The 12192-nt window shown below is 31.0% G+C and overlaps 1 protein-coding gene across 2 annotated transcripts; it reads left to right on the top strand.

The window, feature by feature from the left end:
- The first annotated feature begins 1697 nt into the window (after positions 1–1697).
- LOC107062503 (TMV resistance protein N-like) lies at positions 1698–4933 on the top strand. 2 transcript variants are annotated; one of them, XR_001474664.1, is made up of 3 exons: positions 1698–2235; positions 2385–2890; positions 4598–4933. XR_001474664.1 is itself a non-coding variant. In XM_015313177.1 (2 exons), the coding sequence occupies exons 1-2, from the start codon at positions 2168–2170 to the stop codon at positions 2758–2760; spliced, it is 444 nt and encodes a 147-aa protein (XP_015168663.1). In that variant the 5' UTR covers positions 1698–2167; the 3' UTR covers positions 2761–3014. The 2 variants fall into 2 exon arrangements, 1 of the variants encoding a protein (XP_015168663.1); XM_015313177.1 differs by lacking the exon at positions 4598–4933 and having other exon boundaries at positions 2385–3014.
- Positions 4934–12192: the final 7259 nt, after the last annotated feature.

Genomic DNA, 12192 nt, shown 5'->3' with positions numbered 1-12192 from the left:
AAACAAAATTAATTACTGAGGCTTCCTATTATAGAAATAATTCTAAATAATTAATTTTGAATTATTCTTACCATAATAAATTTCGAATCATTCCACTATTAATTCGTAATTGCACTCCTCTACTATTTAGATTTCGAAATTCCCCATTAAACACTTATGTAATTCCTCATGTTAAGATTACAGATACTAATCAATAAATTAAATTAGTAATAAATGTAATTCAATAATTAATTTCCTTTAGAGCACTACTTAACTTATTTCATGTGTCGGATTCATAAATCCACTTGCAAGGTTTGACACGGTGAAAACTTATAAGCTTCTCAAAAAGGCATATCATCAATCTCTATATTGAGACATGGATTCCATCAACTAACTTATTATTTCACCAATATATATTATTATCATCCAATCTACTAGACATATTGACCTATCTCAGAATCTCACCTTTTAATAAATCTAAACGATAATTAATGTATACAGATCATAATAATTATATCAGTATTAAGAATATAAGTATATTTAACAGCTTAGAGAATAAGCTTTTGTGAGTCAGTCCAAAACAACTATCTCTACTCGGCCCCATTCAATACATACAAAATGCACTAGCACAAGAAGTTGGAACTATATTGTTCCCATAATCAAGATAAATTATAAATAATCTTGTGCTACAATCGTAACGATGGTATGTCCAATTTTCATCCTAGATTGTGAACAAAAAACCTTATACTTATAAAATTGATGATTTAATCCTCTGTGTATAAGCGAAAACTCTATACACTAAATTATCTACTATATAAGTAAACAAACACCATAAACGAATATATGATCTATTGAAATTGAATAAATAATTATTTTATAATAAATACTATATTTGAACATATGGTTAATAGTATATATCCCAACAGGTATGACGTTTCAAGTTCAAATTATATAGGAAGGAAAAATTATTAGGTGATCTAGTTCCTTTTGCTAAAAAATGTGTGCACAGAGTTATTCAATATATATGTATTAGTGAAAGTTAACGATATCCACTAAAATAATCGAGACGGAGACACTAAATTTTTAAAAAGTCAGAAAAAAATATAAAAGTACTTTGTAGAGGACGATTTTTCAATTTCCGTGTGGGGTCTTTCTTCTTTGATAGAGATAAATTTTCAAATCTATGAATGGAGTTAATTTACATATATATAAAAGAAAATATTTTACTCCCCGTCTCAATTTATGTGATAATTTTTGGATTTCGAAATTCAAACAGGTCTATCTTTGACCGTAAAGTTTTCATATATCATTTAAATATTTTCAATTGTCAATTATTGTGACTTGTAATACTTTTTACATAATTTATAAATATATAAATTTCATTTCAAAAAATTTGAAGATTTCATGCACAAATTTCCGTTCAAATTTAAACTGTTTGACTCGCGAAAAATAAAAAATGTCACGGAAATTGGGACAGATGGAGCAGCAGAATTCTACTACTTTTGGTTCTGAAGTCAAGTCAATTTGGTGACAAAGAAATTACTTTTCTTTTTCTTGTACTTTTAGCTATCCATTAATTGGACAAGACCCAATTATCGTCAGTTTTATGTATTTGATTAATCACTTATGGACCCATTCACTCTCTACCACTTGACTTTAACCCATCTTCATTTAAGCTTTTCACATTTAATGTCCTGTTTAAAACTCTCTGTCCCAAATATCACCAATTATATCTCTTACCACAACCAGAATATATCAACTTCTTCTTTTACAAGTAATTCACAGTATTGTCCTCGATGAAAGTCCATTGTATTTCTAAGTTTTAGTGGTGAAGATACTCGGAAAAAAAATTATGAGTCACTTGTACGAAGGTTTGAAAAATAGAGGAATATTTACCTTTCAAGATAATATAAGGTTAGAACATGGCAATTCGATCCCAGAAAAACTCTGGAAAGGTATCGAAGAGTCACAAGTTGCCCTCGTCATTTTCTCAAAAAATTATGCAAGATCGAGGTGGTGCTTGAATGAACTAGTGAAGATCATGAAATGCAAGGAAGGAAATGGACAAACGGTTATACCGGTCTTCTATGACGTGGATCCATCACATGTCCGAAATCAAAGGGAGAGCTTTGCAGAAGCATTTGCCGAACATTAATTTAAGTATAAGGATGATGTTGAGGGAACTCAGATGGTGCAAGGATGGAGGACTGCCTTAACTGCTGCTGCAAATCTAAAAGGATATAATATCCATGATGGGTGAGTTTTTTTTCATGATGGGTGAACTAAAAACACATAATTTCATTTTTCAACTTTTTTTTTTGGAATCATTTCCATTCTTGAACGTTAACAATATGAAATACTTGAGCTTCTCACATTTTTAACAATCAATCTTCTTATATATGTAGGATTGAATCAGAGAATATTCAACAGATTGTCGATTACATTTCTTCAAAATTATGCAAGAGTGCTTATTCTTTATCTTCTTTGCAAGATATTGCTGGAATAAAGGCTCATTTAGAGAAACTAAATTCCCAACTACAGATAGAAATCAATGATGCTCGGATTGTAGGAATTTGGGGAATAAGCGGAGATGGTAAAACGACAATAGCAAAACCCATCTTTGATACTCTATGTTATCAATTTGAAGCTTCTTGTTTTCTTACAGATGTTAAAGAAAGTCCAAAAAATACTCAATTACATTCTTTACAAAATACACTTCTTTCTGAACTGTTAAAAAAAAAGATGATTACGTCAAAAATAAGTATGATGGGAAGTCCATGATTCAAAGCAGACTTTGTTCTAAGAAGGTTCTAATTGTGCTTGATGACATGGATCATAGTCATCATTTGGAGTATTTAGCCGGTGATCTTGGCTGGTTTGGTGATGGCATCAGAGTTATTCTAACAACTAGGTGTTGGGATATACTATTAACCATATGGTTGAGTTATAGTATTGATTTTAATCTTTTATAAAGACTTTACGTTTTATGTAAATTGTGACAATAAAGTTTTTGTTTGAATAGATCATTCTGTTTATATGTGTGTCCATTGCTTATTTAGTAGACGATTTTTGGGTATGGAGTTGCTTAACTCATACGCGGAAGATTGAAATTGTCGGTTCTTATAAGTCTAAATTAAATGTTCACAATCAAAGATGAAATTGGACAAACATCTTGATGATTGTAACACAAGATTAAATGTAATTCAATCTTAATTATGGGAATGGTAAAATTCCAACTTCTTGTGTTAGTACATTTTCCATGTATTGAACGGACCAAAATTGAGATATGCATTTAGGTTCTGAATTTCAATAAATAATATCTCTAGTCCATTACATGAGCTTATATTCTTAATCTTGATGTAGTTATTATGATCTGTGGAGTTTGCTTTATTATTTTCATCTATTAATAGGTGAGACTCTATGATGAGTCAAAAAAATTCCTAATGGATTGGATAATAACAAATTACATTTGTGAAATAATAATTAGCTGATAGAACCATAGCTCGGATATGAGAAAGAAGACACCCCTTTATGGTTGCTTATAAGTAGTCATGTGAAAACCCTGCAGGTGGATTATATATGTATATCCGTCACGTGAATTAATTTAAGCATAAAGATAAAGGATTAAATTAATCAATGGATTAAATTTTTTAGAAGTTTAGTTTAATTGATTGGTGTCAGTAATTCTAACATGGGGAGTTAAATAAGTTGTAACGAAAAAAAATTGAAATTAAATAGAGGAGTGCAGTTGCAAATTTTTAGTGGTACAATCTGTGATTTATTATGATATGGTTAATTCATTCTTTTTACGAATTAAATATTATAATTGGAAGCCTCTGCTAATAAATTTGTGGTCCCTACTATGCCTGATTAATTGATTGAGTTCGGAAAAGAAAAGGACTGTTAGTATTATTTTTTTAGCTTAGGAATAAATTGTTTTTGACTTTTATTAGTTTAAAAGAGAAAAACGTTTTCTTTCCTTAAAAGAAGAAAAAAAGAAAATACTGCAATGTTTTATTTCCTTAGAAGATGAAAGAAACAAATAATAGTGTTAATGGTATCAGTGGCTATTAATGGTGTTTAATGGTTGTTGATTACCCTTGGTGTTTAATGACTTTCTAAATACACTTAACGATATTTAGTGGTTGTTGTATAACTATTGATCATGGTTGTTAGATACTCTTAACCATGTCAAAATAACACTTAAATTGGTATTTTAAATTGGTTTGTTGATGACTATTGATCATGGTTATTGGATACACTTAACAGTGTCCAACTACACCTAAAGGTATTTAATGACTATTAATGACCATTAATTATGACTAGAAACATTTCATCTTTCAAACCTTTCCCTTATACTGAAAAGTATAAATAAGGGTGGTGGTTCTCAAGGAAAGGATATCCTTTTTCTGAAAATTTCTTGCCCACACAAGACTTGATTAAGAAAGTTAGTCAGGAATTAGTAGAGGACTGCAATTCTAGAGTCCCAGTCCCTGAACGAGTTGTGTGAAAGCTACAAAAGGTTAGAGTTTCACAATTTATTTAGATTACATAATTATGCTTTTATGTAAGTTTGTGATTCTGAAACATGCTTCCGTTGTGCATATTCTAACACTAGGAATAGACATTTGATAGAGAAGGATGAAGCAATATATGAGGTGTCTACCCTACCTTATCATGAATCTATGCAATTGTTCAATCAATACACATTGAAAAAAGAAGTTTCAGATTAGCGTTTCAACAAGTTCTCGTTGGAGCTAGTAAATCATGCTAAAGGCCATCCTTTAGCCCTCAAGGTATGGGGTTCTTTGTTGCATAGAAAGGCCTAACTCAGTGGAGAAGCCCTTTAGACTGAATAAAGAAACATTCTACTTCAGAAATTGTTGAAAAACTTAAAATAAGTTATGATGGGTTGGAACCCGAAGAGCAAAAGATAATTGTAGATATGGCATGTTTCTTCTGATAATATAGAAAAAAACGAGTCATGCCAATCCTTAAGAGTGATGATGTTGGAGCTGAATACGGATTGGATGTCCTAATTGATAAATCTCTTATTTTCATCTCCAATGATGATACAATTGAAATGCATGACTTGATTCAAGATATGGGTAGATATGTCGTGAAAATGCAAAAAATATAATTAGGAGAACCTAGCAGAGTATGGGATATTGAAGATTTTGAAGATGTGATGGTCAACGATATGGTAAGTAGGCTAAACAATACAACAATATTCAGTTTCCCATTTTCATAACTTATGGGGAACACACAAACAATGCAAAGATTATCACTTCCATTTTCCAGTCCAAAATCGTTAGAGTAGAACAACAATTCCCACTTCCATCTCATTTTTTTTGTGATTTCATCTTATTCAAATAAAAATGTGATTTTTACCTGAATAAGTTTGAAGAGCTCATCAATGGAAGAGGGAGGATTCATGAGGCTTAATCCCATAAGATGTGAACTCGTCTTCCATCTTTTTTCGATCAGCACGGGAGGAGCCAGAACTAGCCATTCCCAGAAGAACTTTGTTTCAAAAATAAGAACTCTAGCAAAAATTAACACTTCAACAAAGAAATGCAGAGTAGCAAAATAACACTTATACCAAGAACTGTAGCAAAAGTAGCATTTAACTAAAAGATTGGTACAAAGTGACAAATGGCAAGCATGCATTTGTTTATTCTTGTATGAAATGGGAACGTTAGTACATACGCAAGACAAGTTCCCATTGCATAGGTACTAACGTTCACATTTCATACAAGAAGAAACAAATGCATTCTTGCCATTTGTCACTTTGTACCAATCTTTTAGTTAAATGCTACTTTTGCTACAGTTTTTGGTACAAGTGTTATTTTTCTACTCTGCATTTCTTTGTTGAAGTGTTAATTATTGCTACAGTTCTTGTTTTTTAAATAGAGTTCTTCTGGGAATGGCTAGTTCTGGCTCCTTTTATGCTGACTGGGAAAAGATGGAAGACGAGTTCACAGCTTATGGGATGAGCCTCATGAATCCTCCCTCTTCCCATTGATGAGCTCTTCAAACTTCTTCAGGTAAAAATCAATTTTTTATTTGAATGAGATGAAATCACAAAAAAATGAGATGGAAGTGGGAATTGATATTCTAGTCTAACGATTTTGGACTGGAAAATGGAAGTGATAATCTTTGCATTGTTTGTGTGTTCCCCATACCCATCTTATCAACAAGAACACCCCCCGTAGCGATAGATTCTTCTTGCTTCAATGCCCAAATCAACTACTCTTTCTTGTACGTTAGTAGAGGCATGATAAAATCAGATCATGGCCGGTCAGAATAAGTTGGATAATAAAACTGCTAACCACCATCTGATTTTATCATGCCATTGCTAAGGTACAACCGTGAAAACTAACTAGTTGAGAGAGAGAAAGAGAGAGTTTGTGTTGAGAACAATGGTATGCAGTTGTGCGGCTGGAAACATATTCATAAAGCCAGAATCAGTAATGACAGAGGTGTAGTAAACATATTAGGGAACCTTTCTAATTAATCGATTAAAAAGTTTTTTTAAAGAAAGAAAATTAATCCATTTAAAAGTTTTGTTATATTAGAGAACCATAATAATAATGGACAAATCTTTTGTCGTGAGATAGTATATTACCTATATAGAGAAAGTCGAGATTTGGTTTTAAAAACTAATTTATAATTATGAGAATTTAGTATTTACTTACCGGTTAAGAAATTACATTCAAATATTTGGTAACTCATTAATTCTTTATTTATTGCGGACACATATATAATACCTAAGGAAATGATTTGATATACTTCACAACTTTTTGATTTAGAAATGATATAACACTCGTTATAAAAATCGCTCACATATACCTATCTTGTTAGACCCTCACCTTGATGGTTTGAGTGGATCAGTTTTGGGTATGAATTTACATGATGAACGTAGCCAAAGCCCAATGACTTCAATTAAGATCAAGCTCAGTTGAATATAGACCATGGCATTGGCGTGGCTAAAGCATGCCAGACAATGTGTGTCTAAGGCATGACAAGCTCTAGGCAAAGCTAAAGCAAGTCGATGTAAGGCAATGATCGCGGCATGACCTTGGCTAAAGAAGTTTAAGGGCTAAGTGTTGGGCAAGGGAAGACAGCCTAGGAGAATGAACCAATAGCAACCTATGCGGGGCAAGACGTTCGCACAGTCCAGGCACGTGGTCACTCGCAAATTTGGGTAGGTAGAAGTGAGTTTTGGCGCCAGATTTGAAGGTTGCTTACATGTGCCTCTCACATGCCTAGGAAGTTAGGAAATATCTAGCCATTTGTGGATTGTCAGCAATGTAGAGAGAACTTGTATTTTAAAATTTTGAATTGGTCTATCAGTTGGGGATGTCAACTGAATGAGACTATCATGTGTCTGGCATGTGACAAGGTGTTTCAGCCTATTTATTGGCATAGGTAGACCTAACACAAATAGGGGGCTTTGGTTAAATTTTGCAGCTTAGTTATTTGTGTGCTTTCTTTATGTCATGAGTTGAAGACAAAGTTGGGAAGTGATTCATGTACGTGCTTGTGTTCTCTATATTCTCATGCTTGTCTAAGTGTTGAACTAGATTGAGAGAAAAAGAAAATGAGTGAGACGTCAAAGGGTGATATATTACCAAGTGGGTTAGATCGGGAAGGGTTGACCCGATAACACTTACCATTATACAAATAGCGTAGATGTACCATTTATATCTAATAGAAGTAACAAAATGGATTTAAATTCTATTTTTTATTTTTTTTTAATCTTAAAAATCAGTAATGTTGGAATAAGTTTGATCCTTCTAGAAAAGTTTAGGAATATTTTGATCCTTATATGCCTTATTTAACTAGGTAAAATAAAATAAAAAGAAATGATAAAATGGGCACTGACCTTGCATGGAGCAGCGAACTAGGGGTGTTGTTAGCAAGCCTCAGATCTACTCTCACACTTGGATTGTCGTCAATAAACCATACCGAATAACAAGGCCTGAAAAGCCGAAGGTAGAGATATAAGAACAAAGATATAACGAGTTTAACTGGGTGGATGCTGCTAAAGAACATGACCCAAAACAAAATCCAAAGGTTTATAGGAGGAAATTAGGGTTTGAGTTAGAGCGGTATTTTGAAATTTTGAATTTGATTTGGTTATAGAGATATCTATTCAAAATTAAATGTAGGGAAATATGGATGTGTTCGGTCTTCACTTTATCCGAACATAGAAAACATGATTTGTCTTAGATTATACTTAAATTGGTAAACCTTTAATTGTGTTGTTTGATGTGGACTCCCTTGAAGCTTGAAAAAAGAAGAGATGGAGACACGTCTGAAATTTTTGAGATTTGCTTGAAAATGGTGAGGAAGCATCTGCAAATGGTGAAAAAATCTGAAATTTTCATTGAAGAGGAGAGATGGATCTTCAAGGAGAATTATAAAGAGGATGAGAGACTCAAAAAAAACTAAGACAAGAAACCCTAGATTCTTACCTAACTTTAAGGGTAATTCAAACAATTGAAGAGGGTAGATGGGTTGGGCTTTGTAAACGGAAGATTTGGGTTTGTATATTGGGCTACTTAAAAGAGCAAATGGTCTAAAGTTCTTGGTCTTCTTCATCTTTCAGATGATTTCTTAGTTTTCTTTATATTAATTAAAGAGAAATTAAGTGGACTTAAAATATTACACATATATTATACGATGATATATTTAGTAATTAAAGTGTGTCATAGCTAAAATAGAAAAGCATGATTAACTTTGTAAACCTATTTAAAAGAGTAAAATAGTTATCTAGGATATCAGTTCTTGGACACGTGCGTTGCACGTTTGTCCCATGCAAATAGTATCTACAAAATAAGTTATATTAAATCTGTAGTGTAATCAAGAATAAAATTTGTTAAAAATTACAAGACAAAATTGATGAGTACACATTCTATTTTATTATTTCTTGCTCGATGAAAAATGCTTATATATTGTATGAAACTCTGAAATTGCACAACTGGTCAATTTAGGAAAAGAAGACCTATTGAGTTGCATTTTGATGTGCTAATAGGTGCAAACATAAAATCTTAATTTATCTTATCTTATATTCTTATATAAAAGAGAATTTTAGACCCATCTATGTGGTACCCTCACATATCATGATTCTTATTTAACCATTCTTAAAAGTTTAAACCTTATGGAAAAGTCACATCTCTTTAGAAAAGTCAGAACTCTTCATAAAAGTCACAATTTTTCACAAAAGTCACAATTCTTCGATTTTCATTCACATCCTTTAATTAAACCCAACACTTAGTTGCAAGGCACCAAAATAAGAATGATTAAACAAAAAAAATGATTTCAATTGCAATGCGACATTAATACTATTGGCCCTCTCAGTCCACAACTCATAACGATGTTGGAATGGTTGCATTCATAACATTGTTTAGTAAGCAAAACTTATGTTTCTGCCACTATTATTTTTAGGGTCTTTTCCGCTATAGGGAGTCTAATTCAAATACATTAATTAAGCTTCTTATCTACTGTTGTTTCATTCATCAAAGTTTTCTTCCTCATATTTCATGAAGCTTAATCTTTTACTGAAAGTTATAGTGATTCATGTAACTATTGCAATTTATTTTTGCTATTTTGGTGACTTTTTTGACTCTGTTAAAAATGCCAACAATGATGATTGAAAATTGATCTTTTCTTTTGTCCCTTTGTACTTGCTTATTCATATACTTTTTGAGAAAATTGCTTGTGGGCTGTGCTATATTTGATAGCACACAACAACAAATATGTGATAACTAATACAGAACCAATGGTGAAGTTTGTTAAATAAACAAAACATATTGATCTCTTGCTTTCCACAATTAGTATATTATTTTGATTGTTTTAGCTTTAGATAAAAACATTTTGTATGCCATTGCATTCTTCCTAGAATATTAGTATAGAGACAATTAGTCCACTTCTTTTATCGCAAGTTGACTAATTTGTCATATTTCTTCCTCTCTTCTTTTTGGGCATAATAAGAGATCAATTTTTTTTGAAACTAACAGATGCCCAAAATATACTGTAACAAAAATAATATTTATCAGCAATAAATATGCAAATTAACGAAGAGTTCTAGAGCCTTTACTGATATCAATTAATTGTCATTAGATCCAATGGTTATTATAGACTTTATGGACATTTATAGACAGTACTAATTGTCTGTGAAAACACATATTTAGCGACAACTAAGCTATTAATTTATGTTAAAGATCATTTTTGTTGTAGTGATTAGTCTTTCTTTTGGCTTCTTTCAATCAAATTTGTGAATTGTAAACTTGGATATAGCTCGGTAAACTATCTTTTTCAAAAATATGTTAAGCAACATGCCTTTTTCTTCTTGATTATCAGTAAAGTAAGGTCGTTTTTATTATTATTTATGGATATTTTTGAGTTCAAGTGCTCACACAATTATGTTGTGAGATTTTAATATGTTATATTCAAAATTTTGGTTTAGAATATCCAATTGTGAACAATTCCATTCAGATGTCACCTACAACTTGGTCGATCATTGCATTAATTCTTTGTAATTACATACTATAATCATAACAATAACTATGGTTCAATTCCAAATAAGTTGCGGTTGCTGATGTGAATCCTAAGAAATAATAATGACTATTATGAGACAATGAGGAAAAACCTTTATGATATTAACAATTTTAGGGTCATTTTTGAAATATATATGATAAGACATACTATAGTGAAAAAGAGATTGATGGAGGTTCATAAAAAAGGAGCTGAGGGTCCTCCATTTGAATTTAGTTAATTACATTCTTGTATGAACGTGATGTTCAACTTTACTTGGGAGTGTTATTGTTCAAGGCCTTTTGGTCTCTACTTTAACGTCTTATATTGTTCATTATAACTTCCTTGAATTTAGAAAACTTTGTCTCTTTTGACAAACTATTTCCATGGAGATATTCTTAGACTTCTTTCTTATACTTAAAATCTCCCTATGACTCATTATTTTTGTGCAACAAAAATGAAAATTAAAAAAATATAGCACTTTAAGATTTCGGAGAAATGTTTTTGCCTTAAGATAAAATGATCTTGACTAGAGGTGTACATAGGTCGGTTTGGTTTGGTTTTACATTAAAAAAATCTAAACCAAATATGTCAGTTTATTAAATCTAAAAACAAAATCAAACCACACAAAGTTAGTTTTTTCAGTTTCGGCTTTAGTCAGTTCTTTCGGTTTTTTTCGGTTTTTTGGTTTTTTCGGTTTTTAATAACTATACGGTGCTTGAAAAGGAGATCAAATATATTTTAACTTATCTGTGTGATAAGATAAACTTAAAAAATGTTATATGAATAGAAATATTTGAAAAGACGGTAAAATTCACATGAGTACAATTTTTTTTTTTGAAATATCACATTTATTATGTTCAATTAATAAGATTAAAGGTTACAGTCAAACTGAATACAAAATAAAATATTTACAAATTTTACAAGCCCGAATTTGAAATAAAATATATAAACATTGAAAAACTATAAACTAACTAAAAATATATTAACATTGAAAACTATAAACTAACTAAAAATATATTAACAAAAGTAGATTATAAATAATATTTTTTTATTGTATAAAATAAAATAAAATTATATATATATTATGTCGGTTTGATTCGGGTTCGGTTTGACTTTTTTCTTTTAATACCAAACCAAAGTAAGAGTGGTCGGGTTTGTTTTTCAACCGCCAAACCAACCAAACCAAACCAAACCACAAATCGATTTTTTTTTTGTTTGACTTTACGGTTTGGCTTGTAAACCCCTAATCTTGACAATGTAGTGTATGTATAAAAAGTACAAATATTATTGAATGATCATAAGTAAGTTTAATAAAATAGATCAATTCCGTGGGAAGAACAGGTAAGTTACCTAGTATATTTCTATCCTAAAATATTGACTAAAGTAACCACAATTTTTTAAATTAATATTAAATTTATCATAATTTTTTTATTTTTAAATTTATTACATTTCAATATATATATATATATATATATATATATAGGGGCGGATCTACTAAGTTTGTTGAGGTGCCACGTCACCCACAAGCTTCGATTGAAACGTGATGTATATATAGGTGTATATATGTAATATTTGTATAAATAAACAAATGGCACCCATAGAACCAAAGTGACGTTTTGTTATTAAAAAAATAATTTGCAGCTTCAAATAGATAGAGTAGTTTTTTTT

The sequence above is a fragment of the Solanum tuberosum genome, unplaced genomic scaffold, assembly GCF_000226075.1.
Source record: "Solanum tuberosum cultivar DM 1-3 516 R44 unplaced genomic scaffold, SolTub_3.0 scf00236, whole genome shotgun sequence".
Taxonomy (NCBI): Eukaryota; Viridiplantae; Streptophyta; class Magnoliopsida; order Solanales; family Solanaceae; genus Solanum; species Solanum tuberosum.
The sequence above is the reverse complement of the archived record's forward strand: the minus strand, read 5'-3'. Positions and strand labels throughout refer to the sequence as shown.

Excerpts from the sequence above, each read along its gene's own strand:
- LOC107062503 (XM_015313177.1), top strand. The coding sequence starts at position 2,168 with ATGGTGCAAGGATGGAGGACTGCCTTAACTGCTGCTGCAAATCTAAAA. Across the intron at positions 2,236-2,384 it reads GGATATAATATCCATGATGG|GATTGAATCAGAGAATATTC; the intron begins GTGAGTTTTTTT and ends TTATATATGTAG.